The 27252-nt window shown below is 38.0% G+C and overlaps 1 protein-coding gene across 3 annotated transcripts in view; it reads right to left on the bottom strand.

The window, feature by feature from the left end:
- The window catches only part of LOC130682129 (probable ubiquitin carboxyl-terminal hydrolase FAF-X), a 165969-nt gene that overhangs the window by 78162 nt on the left and 60555 nt on the right, over window positions 1-27252 (bottom strand). For 2 of the 3 annotated variants that reach the window (XM_057496264.1, XM_057496263.1), the window contains exons 18-25: window positions 26382-26622; window positions 25902-26051; window positions 24979-25099; window positions 14433-14563; window positions 13955-14213; window positions 1849-1868; window positions 1190-1315; window positions 78-206 (exon numbers count right to left, since the gene is read on the bottom strand). In XM_057496264.1, the coding sequence (XP_057352247.1) occupies window positions 78-206; window positions 1190-1315; window positions 1849-1868; window positions 13955-14213; window positions 14433-14563; window positions 24979-25099; window positions 25902-26051; window positions 26382-26622 (1177 nt within the window). Of the gene's footprint in view, window positions 1-77; window positions 207-1189; window positions 1316-1848; window positions 1869-13934; window positions 14214-14432; window positions 14564-24978; window positions 25100-25901; window positions 26052-26381; window positions 26623-27252 lie in introns of all 3 variants that reach the window. The other variant, XM_057496262.1, reaches the window with a different exon arrangement.

Genomic DNA, 27252 nt, shown 5'->3' with positions numbered 1-27252 from the left:
TAAAAGACAGCAGACACGAAACTTTGGTCATATGTACAACTAACAAACAAGGAATATATTTTTGTACTAATTCTTACCGTCATCTCGTACATTTTAGTAATTTCTTCATTTGGGCTAAAGACTAGCTCTAATGCCCCACATCCTGATGCCCAGACGATTTTTTGTATAGCTCTAATTACACAAGTATCAGGCATATATCTTGAAGCCTGAAAAAAAAACCAGTAATTAAAAGTGCTGATAGAATATCAAAGTGAAATAATCAGAAAACAAAACTTTCTCCTTGTTAAAGAGGTAGTATAAGTGGTTGTAAATTAAGTGAATGCTTCACATTACCCTTAAGGTCCAAAGTAGTAATGGGTGCATTTTTAAATACCTTTACATCAAGTCATAAAATATAGTAGATGAAGAACAAACATTATTGTCAGCTACAGTCACAAAGTATGCTTTAGGCTAAGATCTAATCTGGGCTCTATAATACTTTTCATAAGAATTTTTAGAACATGGGAAAATCCAGCCTTTCATTCCTATGTATGTCTTCACCCAGAAAGAAGATGCACCCACAGAAGCCCTTATTTAATGAATTTTCAAAGTAGTTCTATTCCCAAAAGTCAGAAACTAGTATAATTCAAATGTCTACTAATGCAACAGGAGGAAAGCCCATAAAAAGTAGTATTACTCAAAATGGAATAAAGGACAGATGCAAAATATAACACTGATAATTTCAAAATTATGCTGATGGAAATAATGCAGACACAAAAGAGCATACAATATGATTCCAGTGATGTAAATTTAACGAAACTTAAGAAATTTACATGTAACAAAAAGCAGAATGGTGGTTGCGTGGAGCCAGGAGGAGAAAACTATTGGGGCTGATGGAAATTCACCTTGAGTGTGTCATTAAACATCTGTCAAAACTCACCAGATGGTTTATTTTGATCTAGTTTATGCAACAGAAAGTATAACTCAAAAAAATCTGTTTAAAAACTTTTAAAAAGCACTTTCTTAATACTAGTATTTAGATAATATTAACATGAAACTTCATCTGAAATAATAAGATTCACACTAGAGTGACACAGTCTCAATAACATCAAGTTCAGCATCTTTATATATTTGAACAAAAAGAGACCGTCAACAGTAATACAAAATAAAACCACCCAAAATGCCAGAGTCTTCAAATTTTGATACTAACCTCACCAGATATTTGCTGAGCAAGACGTACAGAAACATTTCTAAGCATGTATTCAGATGACGGATTAGGCATGCTCTGAAGGACATTTTGTAGTATCACCATGTGATCGTGAGTAACTTGGTTCATCTGAAAAAACACAACTTTTTACTTGGAATAAACTTGCACAAAACTAAATTTCAAAAATCTGCAGTAACCAACCCAACAATATGCTACTTAATCACTGCCTCTGTCTCAGGATGTCATCTTTCTCCGTCTACATCAGTGTTCCTTATTTACAATAGAATTAATGGTGATCTGCATAAAAAGTATCCCAGATGCCCAACACTATAGACACCCTCTCTCACTTGCCTGTTAAAATATAATATTGCTCTGTAAACTCCAATTTCAGACTAATTCAATACTCTTCCTACAACAGGGTTCACTCTCACTTGAAGCAGGTGACAGCCCTCTGAACACATCTTTTACACGTCTCTGGGCAAAGCCTTTTCCTCTTTCCCAAAAGATTACTATGCTTGCTGTGAAATGACTGAGCAAAATGAGGGTACCAGATAAACAGACTTTCAATTTCTCATCCTCTCATCTTTAATTTATACCTCTCACTTTCTGTCACTCCAGTCTTTAAGCTGTTCCTTACTTTAGTTCAAAGGTTCTTTTGCTACCTGTGTTCTAATGTTTATCCCTCAAACTTGCTAAAAAGTCTGCACAGATTCACCACCCACCCTCTCTACCTTTCTTTCACAATCAAGTTTTGTTAAAGAAGTTCTTAAAAATACATGTTTTAAGGAATTTAAGACTTTGGGATGGTGGTTCCTGCTGTCACTAGTTTGGCAAATCATGTAGAAGTCTGATTTGGTGTAATGCTTCCTTCCAGTTACTCTCTTTAATGTCAATTAAGGGAAGCTGAAATTTTCATTTAATTTACTGTTCTACACATGTGATTTTCATCTTTCACAGTCAATACTTGAGGGTCTACTGGCCAGCTACTACTAAGTAAGATTTCAAATTAAAAAGATAGTATAGAGGACTCTGGGAAAAAAGATGGTGGAGTAGTAAGATTAAGGCAGAAACCTCCTGCAAAAAACACAGAGAACATGAAATTATAGCAAATATAACCAACCCTGAAAATAACATGAAGACTGCAGAACTACATACGCACATCAGGGAGGAAGGGAAGAAGAGGGGAAAGTGGCAAAGCTGATTATATGGTGGGACCTAAGCCCTCCTCCACAGGCAGGAGGAAGAGGAACAGAGCCGGGCGTGTGTAGGAACCCATGATTGCTGAACACCTGGCCCTAGAGATCTGGGAGCAGAAACCCACACTACATGGTGCTCTAGTAATTAGAGGGCCTGGACAAAACAGACAGGCTGAATGAACACTTGGAAGGCAGTGATTCCAGCTGTTTGTGGAGGATAGGCATGTTCTACTGGTCTCCCTGAGACAAAAGCAAAGAGGGAGTTGGAAAGGCTTCCTAGCAATGAGAGGAGCGCTAGATGGGTAAGGGTTACACAGAGCTCTCTGCTGAGGTTGGAAAAGGCAGGTGGAAAATACCTCCCCAGCCCACCCTCAGCCTAACAGCTTCGGAACTCTTGGGAGACAGGGAGGCTTTGTTCCCCTCCCCCGTAACTCAGCCCTGAGGCTCCTCCTTGCAGCACGTGGCCTGTGGATGGCCCACTTGGCTTGGAGGTGGTGTCATACTTTGCTGCCAGATAGGCAGGGGGAGACCCTCCCAGGTTTCATGGTCCTATACTGGGCCAACTGAGGATCTGCCCACAGAAGCCATACCCTGGAGGCTACTTCCTCCCGGCAAGCACTGGTTCCACCTGCCTGTGACCTGTGCTTTTGCTGCAGGCCAGGTGGAGAGCAGCTCTACTCACAGCAGCTCTATTGGTGCAGTCCTGAGGCTCTTCCCTCCACATGTGGTCTGTGAACAGCCCATTTACCCTGACACTGGTGTCACACCTCACTGCTGGGGAGTCACAGGGAGATGCTCTCAGCTTTCTCAGTCCTGTTTTGGCCAGCCAGCCCCAGGGGCTCCTTCCTCCCAGGAGGCGCCTGCCCTACTTGCCGGCAGATCATGCTATTGCTGCAGGTTGGGGAAAGGGTCGCTCCATTCAAAACAACTACAGCAGAGCAGCCCCATGGCTTCTCACTGTGTGTCAATGAGCTGACGGCTCACACAACCCATCTAAAATCAGGTCATTACAAGCTAGACCGAAAGGAACCCAGCCTACTGCACACCAACAGTTGGGGCTCCTGCACCGGAAAGCAAAATTGTTTAGAGATTCTGGGCACTAGAGGCATCCTGCATAAATCTACTACTCCATAAGAAACACTGAAAATATGAGATGACAGAGAAATTTGATCCAAACAAAACTGTAAGACCTAACATCAGGAAGAGGGCTGAGTGGAACTGAAATCACCAATCTTCTGGATAAAGACTTCAAAGTAGAAGTTGTAAACATGCTCATGGCTCTACAGAAAAATATTCAGGAAGTAAGGGAGCACACCTCAACAAAAAGACAACCTGCAAAAAAGTCACTCAGAGGTGAATAAAACAGTATCTGAAAAAAAAATGCAACAAGGGGATTTAATAGCAGGCTTTCACAGGATGAAGAAATGAAAAATAATCAGGAAATTAGGGAGCAAGTAAACAGTGAAGCCAAAAAACAGGAAAAAGGATCACTAGGAAAGAAAGAATAGTTTATTAAGAGAGCTTTGTGACAAAACCAAACGGAACAATATTAGCATAACAGGGGTACCAGAAGGAGAAAAGACAAACGGATAAGAAGTCTTTCTGAAGGGATAAAAACTCTCTTTGAAGAAGTAAGTGTTGGAACCTTCACCAATCTGGGGAAGGAAATTACACTCAGGTCACAGAAGAGAAGAAAAGCCCTAACAAAAGGATCCTTAGGAAGGCAACAACATGACATATAATAATTAAAATGGCAAGGATCAAGGACAGAGCACTGCAAACAGCCAGAGAGAAAAAAGGTAACTTATAAATGAAATCCAGTAAGGCTTTCAGCACACTGCTCAGCAGCAACCTTACAGGCCAGAAGGTAGTGGCATGATATGTTTAATGTAATGAAACTGAAGGACTTCCATCCAAGAACATTCTACCTGGCAAGAAAATCATTTAAATTTGAAGCAGGAAATCAACAATACTCAGATAAACAAAAGTTGGAGGAATACACCACCACTACTCCAGCCCTAGAGGATATGTTCAAGGGACTGTTCTAGATGAAAATGTTCCTAAGTCGAAATAGCTGTCACCAGTGAAAATAAACTCACAGTAAAGGTAGTAGACCAGTTCATTACCAGCAAATATGAAATTAAATCAACTACTCACAAAACCAGTCAAGGAATACACAAAAAGTGAGGAATATGACACCTAGTATGTAAGTGTGAAAGAGGAAGAAGGGAGGAAAAAAAAAGTACCTCTGGACTGTGTCTGAAATAGAGTACTCAGCAATTTAAGGCAGACAGTTAGATAGAAAAGAAGCTGCCCTTGAGCCTTTGGTAACCACAGATTTAAAACCTACAATGATAATGAGTACACATCAATCAATAATCACCTTTAATGTAAATGGACTAAGTGCACCAAGCAAAAGATATAGAGTGGTACAATGGATAAAGAAACCAGAACTGAGAGATGGCTCAGCATGGTGGTGAGAGTAGGGATGCGGAAATCTCCAAAAACCATACATATTTTTGAAACTACGACAGATACAACTATTCCTAAAAGAGAGACCAGAAGATACAGCACAATAGCCAGGCTACACCTACATCTGCGAGAATGCAGCATCTCACGAAAAGGGTAAGATACAAGTCGCGGCCTGGCAGGAAACGAGTGTTCCCCCGACCCCGGCTCACCGGTGGGAGAAAAGAAGTTGGAGTGGGGAGGGAGTGGAAGGGCAGGCCTGCTAAATAACCAGCCCTAGTAATCTGCACAGGGAGCAGAGACACACATTGCATGGTGTGCTGGACATTAGAGAAACAGAGGGTAGCTTCCGAGACAGACACTGCGAGCAGGTCCCCACAGCAAGCTGCCCTGGGAAAAGAGAGAAGCGGGCCCTTTTTAAATCTCTTAAAGGGACAAGGGCTTAACGGCGGAACAAAGTTGTCCCAGTACACTCTGCCCAGCAGGCTGGGAATCTTGAGAAACTTCCGGCCCCCTAACTCCCTGGGGAGTAAAGCAGCCCCGAAGCCCCTCACGGCGGTAAGCACCATGCCATTCATTCCCCCTGGGCAGCACTGCAGGGAGACCGACTGACCCGGCAGAGCTGTGGAGCAGCCGGAGAGTGGCCCCGCCAACGTCAACCACGCAGAGTCTCCTGCAAGCATGCAGCTAACTGGGACAGGCAGCGGAAGCTGGAGCAAGATCTGGAAGGCAGGAAGAGGCGCTGTTCTCAGGAGAACACACCAGCACGGGTGTGAAGCCCTGCCCCTGCAGTCCTCTAGGCTAGCCTGAGGGCGGCCCTGACTACCGCAGCTCAGATCATCCCAGAGACTGCTTCCCGATTATTAAACTCATATGTGGAGTATAAGAAACAAAGAAAAAGACTGAAGGAGCAAAACATCAGCAGACTCACAGAAACCAAGAATGGACTAACAGGAAAGGGACTGGGGAGGATGGCTGGGAAGGGAGAGACAAAGGGGGAAAAGGGGCATTATGATTAGCAGACATAATGTAGGGGGGAGGAATGGGGACAGCTCTACAACACAGAGAAGACAAGTAGAGATTGTATAGCATCTTACTATGCTGATAGACAGTGACTGTAATGGGGTATGGGGTGGGGACTTGAGGACGGGGGGGAGTCTAGTAACCATAGAATCTCAACATAATAAAGGCAATATATGACAAACCCACAGGCAACATTATATTCAACACGGAGAAGCTCAAAGCTTTTCACCCAAGATCAGGAAAAAGACAGGAACGCCCACTCTCTCCACTGTTATTCAACATAGTACTGGAGGTCCTACCCATGGCAATCAGACAAAACAAAGAAATAAAAGGACTCCAGATTGGTAAAGAAGAAGTCAAACTGTCACTATTTGCAGCTGAAATGATACTGTACAGAAAAAACCTAAAAGACTCTATTCCAAAACTACTAGAACTAATATATGAATTCAGCAAGGTTCCAGGATACAAAATTACTACACACAAATCTGTTGATTTCCTATACACCAAGGACGACCTAGCAGAAAAAGAAATCAGGAAAACAATTCCATTCATGATTGCATCAAAAAGAATAAAATACCTAGAAATAAACCTAACCAAGCAAGCAAAAGACCTATACCCTGAGAAGTACAAGACACTCTTAAGAGAAATTAAAGAGGACACTAACGAGTGGTAACTCATCCCATGCTCTTGGCTAGGTGGAATAATTTTGTCAAAACGAACATCCTGCCTAAGGCAATATACAGATTCAATGCAATCCCTATCAAAATACCAACAGCTTCCTTCAACGAACTGGAACAAGTAGTGTTAAAATTCGGGGCCAAAGACCCCGAAGAGCCGAGGCAATCCAGAGAAGGAGGAGTAAAGTTGGCGGACCTCACTTCCCAACTTCAAGCCCTACTAAAGCCACAGTAATCAAGACAATTTGGCACTGGCACAAGAACAGACTCACAGACCAGTGGAACAGGATACAGAGTCCAGACATTAATCCACACGCACGTGGTCAACTAACGTACAATAAAGGAGCCAAGGACATACAATGGGGAAATGACGGCCTCTTCAACAGTTGGTGTTGGCAAAACTGCCCAGCTACATGCAAGAGAATGAAACTGGATTATTGTCTAACCCCATACACAATAGTAAACTCGAAATGGATTAAAGACCTGGACGTAAGTCGTGAGAACTGTCCATAAAACTCTTAGGAAAAGACAGCCAAAAATCTCTTGGACACGGACATGAGTGACCTCTTCATGAACATGTCTCCCCGGGCAACAGAAACTAAAGCAAACATGAACAAGTGGGACTACTTCAAGCCGAAAAGCTTCTGTACAGCAAAGGACACCATTAGTAGAACAAAAAGGTAACCTACAGTATGGGAGAATGACATATCCAATAAAGGGTTGACATCCAAATTATATAAAGAGCTCACACACCTCAACAGGCAAAATGCAGATAAGCCAATCATAAAATGGGCAGAGGAGCTGAGCAGACACTTCTCCAAACAAATTCAGACCTCCACTAGGCACATGAAAAGGTGCTCCAAATCGCTAATCATCAGACAAATGAAAATTAAAACCACAGTACGATTATCAGCTCACACCAGTCAGGACGCCCACCATCCAAAAGAGAAACTATGAAAATGTAGGCGAGAATGTGGAGAAAGGGGAACCCTCCTACACTGCTGGTGGGAATGTAAGTTACTTCAATCACTGTGGAAAGCAGTATGTTTCCCACAGGAAAGGAGGTTACTCAAAGAACTCAAAATAGAAATACCATTAGACCCAGGAATTCCACTCCTAGGAATTTACCTTAAGAATGCAGCAGCCCTGCTTGAAAAAGACATAGGCACCCCTATGCTTACCACAGCGCTACCTACAATGCCTAGAATCAGAAGCAACCTAAGTGTCCAACAGTACATGAATGGATAAAGAGGATGTGGTAAATATACACAATGTAATATTATTCAGCCATAAGAAGAAAAGAAATCCTACCACTTGCAACAGCACGGATGGAGCTAGAGGGTATTTTGCTCAGTGAAAAAAGCCAGGTGGAAAAAGACAACTATCAAATGATTACACTCATGTGTGGTGAATAAAAAGAAAGGAAAAACTGAAGGAACAAAAGAGCAGCAGAATCACAGAACCCAAAACTGGACTAAGTTACCAAAGAGAAAGGGACTGAGGAGGATGGGTGGGAACGGAGGGATAAGGGGATAAAAAGGGCATTATCATTAGCAGATACAATATAGTGGGGGACTCATGGGGAAGACTGTACAACACAGAGAGGACAAGTAGTGATTCTATTGCATCACTACCCTGATGGAGAGTGACTGTAATGGGGTTTGTGGTCGGCACTCGATAATGGGGAGGAGTCTAGTAACCATGTTGCTCAGGTAACTGTACATTAATGATACAAAAATAAAGGAAGAAACAAGAACCATCTATGTGCTATCTACAAGAAACTCATCTCAGATTCAAGGACCTACATGGAATGTAAGTGAAGGAAGGGACAAAGATAGTTCACACGAATTATAGGCAGAAAAAAGCAGGAGTAGCAATACCAGTACGTGACTAAATAGATTTCAAAAGAAAACAAGTAACAAGATACAAAAAGGGCCTTACATAATGAGAAAGGGGTCAGTCCAACAAGAGGATGTAACCATTATAATCAGGCCCTCAAAAGAGGAGCACCTAAATATGTAAAACACAGAACCACAGAATTAAACAGGTGGACAGAATGCAACAAATTTGTATCAGGAGACTTTTAACACAGCACTCACACCAACAGATCAACTAGACAGAAAATAAAGAGACAGAGACTCTGAACACCACATTAGAACAGATAGACCTAACAGACATCTACAGAACAGTCTGCCCAAAAGCAGCCGTACACACATTCAAGTCCACGTGGGATATTTCCCAGCACAGATCACAGAGGCGGCCACAAAAAGACCCTCAATAAATTACAACAGACTGAAATTTTATCAAGCAGCCTCTCAGACCACAATGGTATGAAACTAGACATAAATTACACAGAGAATACAAAATAGTCTACAAACACATGGAGGCTAAGCAACATTCTTATAAATAATCAGTGGATCGATGATAAAATTAAGAGATCAAACAATATATGGAGACAAATGAAAACAAACAGCCCAAAACCTACGGGATGTGGCAAAGGCAGTTCTAAGAGGAAACTACACAGCAATATGTAGGCTCACCTCAAGAAAGAAGAACAATCCCAAATAAGAAGTCTAAACTCACAAAGCAACCAGAAAAGAAGAAGAAGTAAGGCCCAAACTCAGTGAGAGGGACATAATAAAGATCAGAGCACAAATAAAAATCTAGAAGAGCAAACCACAGAGCCTATCTGGAGCTGGTTCTTTGGGGAAATAAAAAAGATAAACCCCTAGCCAGATATACCAAGAAAAAAAGAAAATGTACACACATAAATATAATCAGAAATGAGAAAGGACACCATGGGTACACAAGGAATTATTAGAAAATACTATGAAAAATTCTATGTCAATAAATTGAATGACCTACTAGAAACGGACATTCTAGAAAAATGCAACCTTCCAAGACTGACCTAAGAAGAAACAGAAAATCTGAACAGACCAATACTAAGATTGAAGTTGAATTGGTAATCAAGGAAATACCTAGAACAAAAATTCCCAGCCAGATGGGCTTCATGGCTGAATTTTATCAAACATTTAAAGACCTAATACCCATCCTTCTTAAAGCATTTCAAAAAGTACAAGAGGAAGGAATACTCCCAAACTCATTCTACAAAACGAGCATCACTGCGATACCAAAACCAGACAAGGACACCACAAAAAAAGAAAATTAGAGACAAATATTCATTATGAACAGATGCACAAATCCTCAAGAAATTATTAGCAAACCAAATTCAAACACATATCAAAAAGATCAACCATCATGACCAAGTGAGATTTCTTCCAGGGAGGCAAGGATCATACAATATTTGAAAGTAAATCAGTATCACACATCACATCAACAAGGAGGATGACAAAAATCACACCATCGTCTCAATTGATGCTGTAAAAGCATTTGACACAGCTCAACATCTATTCATGAGAAAAACTCTCAATTAAATGGGCATAGAGGGTACATACCTCAACATAATTAAGGCCATACACAACAAACCCACGGTCAAAATAATCCTTTTAAGAGCAAAACGCTGAAAGGTTTTCCTCTAACATCAGGAACAAGACAAGGATGCCCACTCTGACCACTTGTGTTCAACATAAAAGTGGCTGGAGATCCTAGCCACAGCAAAAAAAATCACCAAGAGACAAAGGCATCAAAATTGATAGGGAAGAAGTTAAACTGTCACTATTTGTAGATGACATGGTGTTATATGTAGAGAACCCTAATGAGTCCACCAAAAATAGTTACAACTAATAACTGAATTCAGCAAAGTTACAGGATATAAAATTAATACACAGAAATATGGTACATTCCTTTATAGTAGCAACATATTAGCAGAAAGAAAAAACAGGAAAACAACCCCATTTACAACTGCATCAAAAAGAATAAAATACCTGGGAATAAACTTAACCAAGGAGGTGAAATACCTTTACTCTGAAAACAAGGTACTCGTGAGAGAAATTAAGACACCAATAAATAGAAATCTATCCTGTGCTCATGGACAGGAAGAATTAATATCGTCAAAATGGCCATCTTGCCCAAAGTAATTTACAGATCCAATGCAATACCTATGAAAATACCAATGGCATTTTTCAAGATCTAGACAGAATAATCATAAAATTAAGTGTGAAACCACAAAAGACCTTGAACAGCCAAAACAATCCTGAGAAGGAAGAACAAAGCTGGGAGGGATTACACTCTCTAATTTCAAGCTCTACTACAAAGCCACAGTAATCAAAACAGTTTGGTAATGGCACAAGAACAGACCCATAGATGAATGGAAAGGAATAGAGAGCTCAGAAGTAAATCCACACACATATGGTCAATTATAAGTTATGTTAAAGGAGCCATGAATATACAATGGGGAAAAGTCAGCCTCTTGTGTTGGCAAAACAGGACAGCCATATGTAAAAGAATGAACTGGATGATTGTCTAACATTATACACAAAAGTAAAACTCAAAATGGATCAAAGACCTGAATGTAAGTCATGATGCTATAAAACTCTCAGAAAGAAACATAGGTGAGAATCTCTTGAACATAAACATGAGCAACCTTTACCTGAACACATCTCCTTGGTGAGGGAACAAAATAAAAAATGAACAACTGGGACTACGACAAACTGAAAAGCTTCTGTACAGCAAACAACACCATCAGCAGAACAATATGGCATCCTGCAGTATGGAAGAATGTATTTCTAAATGATTCATCTGATAAGGAGTTAATATCCAAACTACGTAAAGACTTCACATGCCTTAACACTCCGTAACATACAACCCGATGGAAAAATTGGGTGAAGCATCTGAACAGATACTTCTCCAAAGAAATACAGATGGCCAATAGGCACATGTAAGGATGCTCCACATTGCTAATCATCAGGGAAATGAAAAATAAAACCACAATGAGTTACCACATCACACCACTTAGGAAAGCCACTATCCAACAGACAATGCTATCCAAGAAACAACAAATGCTGGCAAGGACGTGGAGAAAGGGGAGCCTTCTGACACTGTTCATGGGAATGGAAATTGGTTCAACCACTGTGGAAAGTAATATGCAGATTTCTCAAAAAACTAAAACAGAGATACCATTTTACTCAGTAATTCCACTTCTAGGAATTTACCTGAAGTAATCAAGACCACTGATTCAAAAAGACGTATGCACCCCTATGCTTATTGCTGCACTGTATACAATAGCCCATATATGGAAGCAACCTAAGTGTCCTTCAGTACATGAATGGATAAAGAAGATGTGGTACAAATCCACAATGGATTACTATTCAGCCATAAGAAGAAAACAAATCCTACCATTTGCAACAACACGGATGGAGCTAGAGGGTATTATGCTCAGTGAAATAAGCCAGATGGAGAAAGACAAGTACCAAATTATTTCACTCATTTGTGGAGCATAAGCAGGAAGCAAAAGAGAAGGAACAGAACAGCACTAGACCATAGACACCATGAAGGGAGTTGTGGTTACCAAAAGGGAGGGCTGGGATGGGTGCGGGGGGTGAGAGAAGGGGACTAAGGGGCACAATAATGCAATCACGATCCATGTTGGTCATGGGACGGTAGTACTTATGGAGAACACAGGTAATGATGTAATGACTCTGTAATATCTGAGTTCAATGACGAACAGTGACCACACTGGAGGTGGTGAGGACTGATAGTATAGGTGAATGTTGAAGCAATGTATTGTGAATTTGAAACCATCACAAGATTGTGTATCATTGATGCTTTAATTAAAAACAAAAAGATCATATTATGTAGATTTAAGAACAAAAAATATTACAAAAAATAAAAAGGAACACCAAGTTGAAATAATTTGTCACAAAGACATAACAATCATAAATGTAGATGTACCAAACAATACTTGAAAAATACATGAAAGGAAATTTGACAAATCTAAAGAGAAAAATAGACAAACCCACAATTACAGATGGAAAAATTTTTCTAATCTGTTCTTCCATCCTTTAACTATTTATTCATGAATATATGTATGTAAGAAGTACAGATTTATTATGAGTGTTCGTAAACTGAACACACCTATATAACCACCACCCAAATAAAGAAACAGGCTAGTTCTCCAGAAAACTCCCTTATGCCTCCTTTTAATCACCATCTCTGCCCCATTTTTTCCTATCTTACTGCACACTATAGGTCTTTAGCACCATGTGGATGATCTTGTTGGTAACAGATAGGCTAAGCCATTCTAGTCCTCTCACAACTGTTCAGGACTGGTGTTCTTCCATTTTACAGTTGGAAATGTTTAACATGACTCTTAATTATTGCTAGAATAAGTAGACCGAAAAAAAAGTTAGAAGAGCAGAAAGAATAGGTGCAGTCTGTTTACTCACTGAGCTATTCTGAGGTCATTTTTCTTATTTGGACCAAATTATTTTACCTCTTCAGATTTACACTTTTTAAAATTTTTTTAGATTTTAATTTTGACTTACAAAATAGGAAGTCAACAGTAGGCTATTAGTCAAGTTTTTGGTGGATCAAAAGTTACACACAGATTTTTGACTGTGTTGGGCTGGCAGGGGTATCAGTGCTCCTAAACCCCTGTATTCTTCAAAGGTTAACTGTGCGAATAACCATTAAGTACACATTACTTTGTTTCAATAATTATCAGTAAAAGGCCAACTTGTTTCACTGTATCAATACACATTAACTGTGCCTACCTCCCCAGAATTATTTTAGAAAATCCCAGGCAGTTTATTTTATTTGAAATGCCTTAGCATGATTCTTTCTTTGAAACAAAATCTACAACACTATAATCCTACGTAAAATAATGAAAATTCTAAATATCATAGGTGTAGCCATTATTCAAATTTCCCTAAGAATCAAGCTCATTTCTAAAATTATTCACCCCAAACCATTTTACCTTCAGCCGGTAATTTAATAAAACTTTCACTTGTAATGTAAATAAAAGAACTCAAAAGTTAGTGCGAACTGGACGCTACATTCTATCCACGCATTAAATCTCAGCATATCTTAAGAAAATTCAATGACATGCATCAAGGATGATACCTTGATGCATGTCCAAGAGTCTTTGTTAGTTGTGGTGGTTATGTTAGTCACGGCAGAGGAGAGATGGGCAACATGCTGATTAAATATTTCTGTTACCATTACTGTTTTTTAAATATCTTTCAGGTATGAATTAAAATATTCAGCTACAGTTTTTATGAGACAAACAACTGAAGCTCAAAAAGGATGTAAAGGGATGAGGCGTCCTCTGAGATTAATATAATCCTTAAAGAATACCTATACATTTCAGTACAAATACGACAACATATTGACTTAAATTTGCATTCTCTAAAGAGCCACTGAGAAGTTAAATTTTAAAAAATTAAGTATTAAACACAACTCGTTTTAAAGATTTTAAAAATTTACCGTTTTTATGGTATCTGCACCATCTGCAGCTGGCTGACATGCTTCTGCTATAGCTCGAACATGGCCACTGCCAATGGCAGTTAACAACAGTTTAGCTATTTTAAGACTATTGAAGTAAGCACCTCTCCGAGTTTCCGTATCTGTATTTGGCAGGAAGTTATTACTTGTTAGCATACTCAGTACAAGGGATAAGCCACCACTTTTCAAGAAGTGAAACTGAAAGTCAGGGGAATCATCTGCCAAAGATGCACCAGCAGGCATTAACAGGACATAAACTACCTAGAAAGAAAAGGGGGCGTGGGATGAAAACTGCATTAAAGGGTAATAAAAAATGAATCTATAACTTCCATTTCCTTTATTGAAACTAAGAAATTCTTCACTGTTTCACATAATAATTTGAAACAATTAACTAATTCAAATTATTTCAAAATCTTACATATGTTCTTCATATCACTGTATGATGTAGAAATTATAGTTTTGAATAGGAAAAACACCAACCTCTGTTAGGTATAGCACTCTGGAGGCAGAAGGACCACAGAAAAGTGAATCAAGAGACGGTTCAAGGATATTTTCTCCAAGTTTTGCATGGTCCAAACAAACAGTTCTTAATTTTCCTATTGTTATGCTATCTGTCAAAAAAACCAGACACAGCCCAGAGTAAAATACAATATATAATGTTCTTTTAAAAACAATTTAATTAACTCTTCATTAAGGTGTCATTATTATGCACTCTTATGAAGGTTCCACAAGAAAAACAATGTGGTTTTTACATTTACCTTTATTACTGAGTCCCCCGCCATACCCCATTGCAGTCACTGTCCATCAGTGTAGTAAGGCAATACATATGTTCTTAACATCTCACATTTGATACATTCAAGAGTTTATTTTGAATATGGAACATCAATAAATATCATTTCTGAGATCAAATGTTACAAGACAACCAGTACTGGACTCCCGAATGATCAACTAGGGCTCTTTAATCACCAACCAAAATACAAAGGCAACAGTTTCCTATCTAGAGACCTCAAATCAACACGTGCTTCATCTACTGGAAAAAGAAAAAGAAAACAAAAACCCCACACTGAAGAGGAATTCGTTTTTGAAACTCAAATAACACAAGCTCCTCCCACCAAGGTCTCAATGATTTGCCTCTTATTATGCTTGAACTGTTGATCCTTTAATGAAATAAAATTAAATAACTTTCAAGAGAAGATGTAACTTAAAAACAAAACAGCGTAAGAGACTGTTTCCTAAAGTATACCTAGAAGTTAGGAAAAGCTTGTATTTCCTTTCATATTACAGAGACAATTGGGCATAGAAAAACCCACAAACGCATAATCAGAAGACACAATAAAAAGATAATCCCCTCTTGGAAAAACAAATGATTCTGTATTAGAGATTACTGCTTACATACAATGCCCAAAGTGCAAGTAACAAGAGGAAAAATAAGTAAGAGGGACTATGTCAAAACTAAGTCTTTTGTGCATCAGAGGATACTACTTGGAGAGTGAAAACAGAACGCCCAGAATGGGAGGAAGTATTCGTAAATCAAAGAGGACTTGTATCTGAATGTATCAAGAACATTTACAATGGAGTAAGACAGATAATCTAATTAAAAATACAAGCAAAGGCTGTGACTAGATACTGCTCCAAGACACACATATGGCTCATAAGCACATGAAAAAATACTCAGCATCATTAGCCAACAGGGACAGATCAAAGCCATAACGAGAGGCCACTTAAAAACACAACTATGATGAGAAGATGATGATATTAAAAACAGTGACAGGTATTGGTGAAAACTGGTGATACGAATTAGGACCCCTGTATCTTACTTGAGAGAACAGAAAAATGGGGCACCCACTTTTAAGTACAATTTGGCACTTCCCTGATGTCACACACAAGATTACTGTTATTGACCAGCAATTTCTCTCCCAAGTCTACATCCAAGAAAAGTGCAAGTATATGCCCAGACCAAAACTTGTGCAAAATTGTCCATACCAGCATTATTAATAATAGCCTAAACAGGGGAACATTAGGCATATGCTGACAGATGAATTGATCAACAAAAATTTGTTGCTGAGGTAGGGTAGGGACATGGGACAAGCATTATGATTAATTGTTTTTGCCTATACCTAAAAATGTATATATTTTGCAAGTCTTACTACACTGATGGACAGTGACTGCAATGGGGTATGGTGGGGGACTCAATAATAAAGGTAAATACTGATATATAAAAAGTACAGTAAGAACAAGAGAGAGTACATCTGAGGCTGATTCATTCTATTTTAAACACCAGTCAGTAAAAGGGGTTAGATTACTAACATACTTTATGGCAATCAGACAGTAACAGACTATTTTAAGGCAAGGCAAGCACTCCTAAATGACATGTCCCCACTGCTTGAGAATAACCACTATTGTAGAGAAGAACAGGATCAATAAATTCCTTGTGTTTTAAGTTTATCTGACAGAATATCTAGAGGACATTCTACAGACAACATAATGTCTCCCACAATAGACAGACATTCATGAGACCACTTGTCAAGCCTGCACCTCCACCACCCATAGTCTATTGCCCCACTCCTGAAACCCTTAAAAATCCGAATTCTAAGCCTTAAAGTGCATCTCCTCTTTGGGGTTGCCTGCACTCCCCTTTCTTCAAGTGTGTACTTTTGCCTGAAATAAAGACTTCTTACTGCTCAACCTAACTGTGTTTTGTCTCTTCACTTTTCCAGTAGAAGTGTTCTTGCCACTTCGCCATTTCACATCCTATTTTCTGGACTTCAGTACAAGTCTTCATGCTCCTTTTTTTTTACTTCAAACAAGTAGAGAGGGACTACTGAGATCTCTGATTTTGACTTGCAGGTACTTGCCACCTGAGTGACCGGGACAGGGCTGCAGCTGTATGATCATGCTCTTTAGCAGCCTGCCTGAAAATCTCCTGATTGCCTTTTGTAAGTTATCAGAACATAATCTCACTACATCCAGTGCTCTGTGCCTCCCCAAAATCCTGGGGTGGTAGGGACTTAGTTCTCGTGCCATATGGATTCAGGATCACACCAGATACCAGGTGACCCTGGCTTTAGGAGTTAGCAAAAGATTTTCCATGAACGGAAGAGGAGTTCAGTGAACTTCCCTGTCCTCCCTCTGCTCTTCCTTCTCTCTGCTGCCTGTGTGGCTGCTGCTCTCGTTTTAATGAATTCCTTCCTTACCTACACTTGTCTGACCTGCTCAAGAGTTCTTTCCCGTTCAAAGTCAAGAGCCCTCCCCTGAACGGTTTGAAGTTTCCCCTAGTGCACAGGGAGCTAGCCCGAAATTACAAGCCTACAGTGGAATAGACTCAGCCTTAAAAAGAAAGGAAATCAAATCGGCCATACTTTACACATGGATGAATTTTAAGGACATCAGGCGAAATGAACAAGCCACTAGTCACATAAAAAGAGAGACTGTATGAGACCACTTATATAAGGTATGCAGAGAAGTTAAAACCTCATTAATTAAGTGGAATACTGGTTGCTAGGAGCTAGGAGAAGAGGATAAATGGAGAATTTTTGTTTAATGGGTATAGAGTTCCAGTTTTTTAAGCGGGAAAAGTTTTGGAGGTTTCCTGCACAATAGAAATACACTTAATAAAAAATAACACATTAAGACAGTAAAGTTTTTGTTAAAGTGAATTGTACCAAAATATTTTTTAAATGACATGATAACGAGAAAGCATACAAAGCCCAATTCGACAGAATGTACAAAAAACAACTGGTTAGTTTTCAAAAGTATCAAAGATGTTAGACATTCTGATCTACATAAAGTCTTCTATGGATACATAAAAGAATATCCTTGTTCTCTGGAAACACAAAATGAGGTGTATTATGTTATGTAGCTTTAAATTTAGTACAATATAAAAAGTTGGCTTTGTAATAATGAAAAATTATTTCAGTGGAAACAAGTGGCCATGTAGGGAAGAGAACGAAACAGGAAACCTATCAATAATAGCAGAAAACAAGTAATACAGCCTGTCGTACACAAACACACTTCTGAACACTAATTAGGTCATATTCAATTGGCAAACAGGGGAATAATGACAGTATAATACAGAAGTTTAGCTTGTTCAGATAAGAGTTCCCTGAAGAAGGGGAGCCAGAACAGTGACACGTAAGTAACATTCAAATAAGAAGAAAAAAAAGGCATTAGCTTGACAGCTACACTTGTTCAAGCTCTTTCAGCTCTACCATAAGAAAATTATTCCCATCTTTGTATTGCTCTTGACCCACACTTCCTTCTATGTCCCCCTTTTTTCAGATTTCCACTTTCATTCAGTGGCCTTACCTCTATGGTATTTATTCCTCTTTTACCATTTCGAAATGTTTAATACATATCAAAAGAGTACATATACAGTACACTGAGATTACTGAGTGGGCAGTCCAGGTTATCTCTAAAAGACACGAATTATTGTTTTTAGTAGTGCTTTGCTTAAATTTTATGTGGAAGGAATCCAAAAGCAACAGGATACACTTTCTTCTCAAGTGCACATGGAACATTTTCAAGAACAGATCATACACTAGGCCACAAGAAGAACCTCAATAAATTCCAAAACACTGAAATTGTACCAACCAGCTTCTCAGATCACAAAGGTATGAAACTAGAAATAAATTACAGAAAGAAAACGAAAAAGCCCACAAACACATGGAGGCTTAATAACATGCTCCTAATCAATCAATGGATCAGTGACCAAATAAAAACAAGAGATCAAGCAATATACAGAGACAAATGACACCAATAATTCAATAACACAAAATCTGTGGGACGCAGCAAAGGCAACGCTAAGAGGGAAATATATTGCAATACAGGCCAACCTCAGGAAAGAAGGACAATCCCAAATGAACACTCTAAACTAACAATTAATCAAACTAGAAAAGGAAGAACAAATGAGGCCCAAAGTCAGTAGAAGAAGGGACATAATAAAGATTAAAGCAGAAATGAATAAATTTGAGAAGAATAAAACAATTGAAAGAATCAATGAAAGGGGGGGCTGATTCTTCAAGAAAATAAACAAAAAAGATAAACCCTAGCCAGACTTATCAAGAAAAAAAGAGAGTCTCCACACATAAACAGAATCAGAAATAAGAAAGGAAAAATCACTACGGATAACACAGAAATACAAAGAATTATGAGAGAATACTATGAAAAATTATATGGTACAAACTGGATAACATAGAAGAAATGGACAACTTTCTGGAAAAATAAAACCTTCCAAGGCTGACCAAGGAAGAAACAGAAAATCTGAATAGACCAAATACCAACAAAGAAACTGAACTGGTAACCAAAAAACTAGCTAAGAACAAAACTCCTGGACCAGATGACTTCACCACTGAATTTTATCAAACATTTAGTGAAGACCTAACACCCATCCTCCTTAAAGTTCTCCAAAAAGTAGAAGAGGAGGGAATACTCCCAAACTCATTTTAGGAAGCCAACATCACTCCAATACCAAAACCAGACAAAGACCCCACAAAAAAAGAAAATTACAGACCAATATCCCTGATGAACACACATGCAAAAATACTCAACAAAATATTAGCAAACAGAATTCAAAAATACATCAAAAGGATCATCTACCATGATCAAGTGGGATTCATCCCAGGGATGCAAGGATGGTACAGCATCCAAAAATCCATCATCAGCCACTACCATCGACAAAAAGAAGGACAAAAACCACATGAACCACATGATCATCTCCATAGACGCTGGAAAAGCATTCGACAAAATTCAACATTCATTCATGATAAAATCTCTCAACAAAATGGGTACAGAGGGCAAGCGCCTCAACACAATGAAGGCCATATATGACAGACACACAGCTTTTCCTTTAAGATCGGGAACAAGACAAGGACGCCCACTCTCCCCACTTTTATTCAACATAGTTTTGGAGGTCCCAGCCATGGCAATCAGACAATACAAAGAAATACAAGGCATCCAGATTGGAAAGGAAGAAGTTAAACTGTCCCTGTCTGCAGACTACATGATACTGTACATAGGAAACCCTGAAGAATCCACTCCAAAACAACCAGATCTAAAATCTGAATTCAGCAAAGTTGCAGGATACAAAATTAATACACAGAAATCTGTTGCTTTCCTGTACACTAATGATGAAATAGCAGAAAGAGAAATCGGGACAACAATTCCATTCACAATTGCATCAAAAAGAATAAAATACCCAAGAACAAACCTAACCAAGCAAGTGAAAGACCTATACCTGCAAACTACGGGGCACTCTTAAGAAAAATTAAAGAGGACAGTAATAAATGGAAATTCATTCCATGCTCTTGGCTAGGAAGAATTAATATTGTCAAAATGGCCATCCTGCATAAAGCAATAAACAGATTCACTGCAATCCCTATCAAAGTACCTACAGCATTCTTCAATGAACTAGAGCAAATGGTCCTAAAATTCAATTGGAATGACAAAAGACCCTGAATAGCCAAAGCAATCCTGAGACGGAAGAATAAAGCAGGGGGAGTTGCGCTTCCTGACTTCGAGCTCTACTACAAAGCCACTGTAATCAAAACAATTTGGTACTGGCGCAAGAACAGACCCATAGACCAGTGAAACAGGATACAGAGTCCAGATATAAACCCAAGCATATATGGTCAATTAAAATACGATAAAGGAACCATGGGTATACCATGGGGAAAGGACAGCCTCTTCAACAGCTGGTGTTGGCAAAACTGGACAGGTACATTTAAGAGAATGAAACTGGAATACTGTCTAACCCCATACACAAAAGTAAACTCAAAATGCATCAAAGACCTGAATGTAAGTCGTGCAACCAAAAAACTCTAATCTATTAGACATAAACATGAGCAACTGCTTCATGAACATTTCTCCCTGGGCAAGGGAAACAAAAGCAAAAATGAAAAAGTGGGACTATACCAAACTAAAAAGCTTCTGTAGAGCAAAGGACACCATCAGTAGAACACAAAGACATCCTACAGTATGGGAGAATATATTCATAAATGACATATCTGATAAAGGGTTGACATCCAAATTACATAAAGAGCTCACACAGCTCAACAAACAAAAAGCAAACAAACCAATTAAAAAATGGGCAGACGACCTGAACAGACACTTCTCCAAAGAAGAAATTCAGTTGGACAACAGGCACGTGAAAAGATGCTCCACATCGCTAATCATCAGAGAAATGCAAATTAAAACCACAATGAGATATCACCTCACACCAGTTACGATGGCCAACATCCAAAAGTCAAACAACAAATGTTGGCGAGAATGTGGAGAAAGGCGAACCCTCCTACACTGCTGGTGGGAATGTAAACTAGTTCAACCATTGTGGAAAGCAATACAGAGGCTCCTTTAAAAACTCAAAGTAAAAATACCATTTGACCCAGGAATTCCACTCCTAGGAATTTACCCTAGGATTGCAACAGCTCCGCTTGAGAAAGACATATGCACTACTACGTTTATCACAGCACTATTTACAACAGCCAAGAAATGGAAGCAATGTCAGTGTCCATCAGTAGATGAATGGATAAAGAAGATGTGGTACATATACACAATGGAGTACCTCAGCCATGAGAAGAAAACAAAGTGTACCATCTGCAACGACATGGATGGAGTGAGAGGGTATTACACTCAGTGAAATAAGTCAGATGGAGAAAGACAAGTACCAAATGATTTCACTCATCTGTGGAGTATAAGAACAAAGTGAAAACGGAAGGAACAAAACAGCGGCAGACTCACAGAACTCAAGAATGGACTAACAATTATCAAAAGGAAAGGGACTGGGAAGGATGGGAGGGAATTGAGGGATAAGAGGGAAAGAAAACGGGGCATCATGATTAGCACACATAATGTAGCAGGGGGTAGGACACGGGAAATGTAGTATATACAGAGAAAACAAGTAATGATTCTTTAACATCTTAGTACGCTGACGGACTGTGACTGTAATGGGGCATATGGGGGGATATGATAATAGGGGGAGTCTAGTAATCATAATACTGTTCATGTAATTGTACATTAATGATATCAAAATAAATTAAAAACAATTGTTTTATGTGGAAGGACAACCTTAAGAAGTGATGCAGGTCAGGCTCTGTGAGAGAATATGGAGAAGAATGCTAATAGAGAGGTAAGATTAATTACAGGATTAATCAAGTAAGAATACCTATGAAAGGATAAGATGGAATGAGGTTTGTCACTGCCAGAAGTTAAGTTTCAAATATAAAAAGAGAGAAAACAAAAGTAGACTCAAGTATTGGACTGTACTTAGGAGCATTGGTGTGATCGCATCATTTTTGTGTAGACAGATACATAGACTTTCATACAGCAGGGGAGAAAATGAGCATATGTATATATACATATATGTAATTCCTACTTCTGTTTACTGTGAGGAGATGCGAGCAGCAACATATATGTTAACGCAATGAACACTTAGCACCCACGACTTAGCTTCTACAGATCATTTAACACTAGTAGTAACTGGGTTTCAAAAAAATGGCTGATTCCAGAGCTGGAGTAGGGAAATCTGTTCATTTGGTAGATAAAAAATAAAAGCCACTTAACTTTAATAAGGACATTAAGTATGGCCGATTGCAGCAGTTGAAGAAATATGTACACAGAAAATAAACTTCTTTAAAAGTATTAGTCTTTTGGCAAGAAAAAATTACAGAGTTGAGAGCATTGGAGATGTTGTAAGTTAAAAAAAAAAGGCACTAGAAACAGTGGTGATCATAATATAACTGTCGAATATTGTGCATATAATCAATGCTACTCAATTATCCATTCATAAGTAACTGAATGGCAGATTCTGTCATACATATTTTTACCACAGTAAGAAAATAAAAACAAAAATGACTCATTTTTCCTGGTCCATGATGAGCTGATAGATTAATGCTGCTGCTCAGTAGTTGCTTAGGCTGAGTCAACGTCAACTCTTTAGTGACTAAAATACAACCTGCATATAACAACTACGTAAGTAAATATTTTCAAGGAAGTTGAGAAAACACTACTTCAGTACAACATGAGTGGAATCTGCTAAAATGTTAACTTTGCATGGAAACAGTACATGTGAAACAGAAAAAGACTGAGGAAGAAAGATTTACAAAGCTTGTGCAATAAGGTATGTGTATACCATATAGTCATTCACTGACTGTACTATTAATTAGCAAATACTCTGTGGAAAGAATCTGACCCTATCACGTGTATTCAATCAGTAGAGTCCACAGTGAATTTCACTTACTTGTACGGGTGTAACCATCTTTAATTTCATGAATTTTTGTTGGAAATAAAATCTGTCTGAGTCTCTTGACTCGCCTTAATACAGAACAATTCAGTACTTTACAGCAATAAAATTTTACTGGTCTTTGTAACACAGGCTCTGGAGTGCATTTTTTTTTTTAACAATATGAGGTTTAATGGATCACAAATGTCCTATCACAGCAGGAACACTGGAAATGTCCAAAAAAAAAAAAAAAAGTAACGGAACCATATGTGAAGTAACAGGGGAGAAAAACCACAAAAACATTACAACAAATAGGTAAAAAATGTTGTTATATCAACTTAATTTAAAAAAAAAAAAACGTAGAATAGGGAAGGCAAAATTTCATGCAAAATGGACTTAATCCCAATAGCACTTTCTCAAGTATAAAAAATTTCAAAAGCATAAATGAAGCATAAGTACATACGAGCAAAACACCAAAAAAGCAAACATTCACATGTGAAGCAGTTAGTCTTTTGACTGACAATGTTGAGTAGCCTCTCCCAGAAGAGAAAAAACACATACAAAAATCCATCATAAGATTTCAGAATTCAAGCACTTTAAAAAAGACTTCCACACTGATGGACAGTGACTGTAAAGGGGTATATGGGGGGAATGTGGTGATGGGGGGGATCTAGTAAACACAATGTTCCTCTTGTAATTGTAGATGAATGATACCAAAAAAAAAAAAAAAGGCTCCCAAACAGAAAGGAAATTATGGCTTCAGACTTCCCACTTCCCAAGGAACTGTAATGGAACAAATTTTCAATCTTCAACTCTATGCACAACACAAAGAAACCATACTACTACAAGTGAGGGTTTAACTGTATTCAGAAAAACTGTTAAAAAAAATCTGCTTCCCATGTACCCATTTTTTGGAGGGTGTGCCTTCACCAAGATGAGGACTGACTCAAGAAATACCTAAGACAAAAGAGCACCAGAGAATTCACCACAGGGAAGTTACATAAATTAGTCTCAGAGCAGTTAACTGTATCAAAGAGAACAACCAGACAGGAACAACAGGAGGAAATACCATGAAAACATGATATAACACATGCTAGCTATGCTATTTTAAGAAACTATTAGAAGGGATGTGAGAAATTTAGTAAAAAATTCACAGAAAAACAAGCTAATCAAAGTGGAGGGAATTTTAAAATCTAGTATAAATAGGTCTAACATAGGATACTAAAACATACAGTCTTTCTTTTTTCAATGTTGAGAACATACTTTAAGCCCAATATTTTCATACTATTTGCACAATGTTGACAGTGTGAATTAATACATATTTAAGCAAACTTTCTGAGATGACCAGAAGGATGTGAGAGGATGTAACAAATAATCTCCATCTACATTAAACTAAATCAGCATTTAGTAATATCTAAATGGCATAAAAAATAATGGTATGAACAAACACTACTTAGAGAAAATGTGGTATAGGCAGTAAGTAGAGGCTACACGTTGAAAATGGTTCTCTCTTTAAAAAGAAATGGAGGGTGAGGATGGGTGAGGTAGAATATTATTTTCTTCAATTATAGCCTCTGAAGAATCCTAGATTTTTAATACATGCATTAGTTAATTAAAATTCTTTTCTTAAATTACATGCTCCTATGTATTATTTATCTATCTGTGGAAAATTTCGCATTATCAATGTTTATGGCTCACATGGTGATCCTTGTAACAGACTAGTATGAAAAATACCTCATGGGAAGTAATCTATTTTTAATCTACTTCTCAGCATTTAGGGGGTGGGAGTGGGAATCTAGGCAATTTTCTTACCTGGAGGCATAAGTTTCATAAGTACTCTTGCTCCATCTCTAAGAGGTAGCACATTCAGATTGCTACCTAAGTCTGCAACTTGCCAAAGGAAAGAGATATATCTGGGATGCAGTGACATTATCTGGAATATAGAATACAAAAAAATTTACCTATAAACTATGTCATAAAGTTCTTATTCAAAATTAATCTCTTCACTGTCCCTAAATGAATTTCCTATTTCTTCAGCACTTCTTTTGCATTTGCCATTTTTAATTCCTGAAATTATCTGCATTCCCCACCTTTTTACTTTTATAAATCCACTGATCTTTAAGTTGCAAATTTAGCAATTTATTAATCTTTCTAAGCTAATTAGGTTAATTTCTTTGTGACAAGTGTTCTGATTTTGTAAACAAACTATGGACCTTCCAAGCCCTCAGAGGCTATCTATGCAGAAGGCACTTCACCCCTTCAGGGGTAACTACTGCTGACTAGATTGCTAAAACAGTTACTGACAAGACGCAAATCACCCTGACATGAAGTGGCTGGTGTTGCTGTACCTGTAACAATTCATAAGGGAGAAAGGGGAACAGAGTATGAGAAAAGCATAAGTTGTTTTTTAGATTTGAGAAAGACAGCAGATCACCTTTACAAACATTTCCAGAGAAATGACTGATGGTACAGTAGTATTTTCTACATGTGCATGTTTAATAGTACTTTTTGTTCCACTGTAATAAATTATTTCTATGCAAACGGTATAATAACTATAAGGTAATTGCATTTTGAATTTCAAAAATTAACAAATTCATCAAAAGTTAATAGTTAAGAGTAATTTTATTTGATATTTGCCCATCTATAAAGTTACAAAGTCCTCAGAAAAAGTATTCTTTACATATAGTTGTGTTCCCAAAGAAGAGCAATGCCTTATATATATAGCAGCTACTTACTACCCCAGGCAAACAACTTTCCACTTCTGGACTGGGGCCATCACTGTAGTGATTATAATGGTTTCTAGGAGATCCAGTAGAAGAATCAGAAGAACTATCAGGGCTTGAAGGCATGTTGGAACTCACTTGTGTAAGTTTGGCTGTAATTACCTAGAAATTATAGTATAAAATAGTAGCAAAAACAAGAGAAAGTATCTTCAACAAAGTATGGCAATGATACGTAGATTCAAAAAGACTTTAAAAATTCATGCTTTAATTTTAGAAATATATTTTTTAAAAATCCTACCCAAGATAAGCAATGAGAAGTTTATTTTCTATAATACACTACTGTCACAATAACCTACGTTATACAGGATAATAACCCAAACACCTAACAAAGAAGACTGCACACAATAGATGCTGAAGAAACATCCAGTAAATACATGAGAAGTTTCAACTGTTTAACTTTTGGGGAAATATTTGAAAATTATATGTACTTACTGATTTATCTTTTAAGTGTAACTGTCCCATTAGCTTTCTGTCATCTTCAGAATCTATAAGCTCACCACCCACAAAGAGTTCAATATTTGTGTGGGCCACATTTGCTTTAATATGATTGAGAATGCATCGCCGTACTGAACCAACTGTATCGTTTGTATGGGACCGTATGTCCAAGTCATCAACCTGTCCGCCATGGTTTGGAAATTGAACTATAAGAAAAAGGTCTTTACCATGGAATGCTCTGGAAAAAAAATTTAAATAAGGGGACAAAAAACAATCATATTCAGCAGAGTGCCCAGAACATAAAGCTGGGAATTCAGTATTTTCACATTAAGTAAGAGGAAGATAAATACCAAACAAACAATTTTTCTTCTAAGGTACAAAAGTTTAATTCACTAACAACTTTTTAAATGTGGAAAGAGCTTCAGCTTGAGAGTTTGGACAGAACTGTGAAAATGCATGATTTTACTAAATATTTAATGTAAAAAATCTGGTAACAAAATTCATCCTGAAGTATTTTTCTTCTTCTCTCAAAGGTGGAAAATAAAAATCACATTCAAGAAGCAATTTTACATTTATAAATAATCACAATTTTAAAAATGTGATGGTTACCTTTTCTATAAACTTCTCCCAAACTAGAGATGCCATTTAAATTGTTACTACTGAGTTTATTTACTTACGTCTTTGTTATATATGTAATTCAGAATTTGTATATAATTTTAGGGTTATGTATATATGTACGGTTAAAAATACTTGTTTTATCTACAGAATAAGCAGCTTTTAGGAATTAAGTGTTAAAAGTGTAAATGGGTAAGGAACGTTAAAAACACATCAACTACAAAATACCAGCACCGCATGTAATGGTGGTAAC

This window comes from Manis pentadactyla, chromosome Y, assembly GCF_030020395.1.
Source record: "Manis pentadactyla isolate mManPen7 chromosome Y, mManPen7.hap1, whole genome shotgun sequence".
Classification (NCBI taxonomy): domain Eukaryota; kingdom Metazoa; phylum Chordata; class Mammalia; order Pholidota; family Manidae; genus Manis; species Manis pentadactyla.
This window is presented reverse-complemented; position numbering and strand designations above follow the sequence as displayed.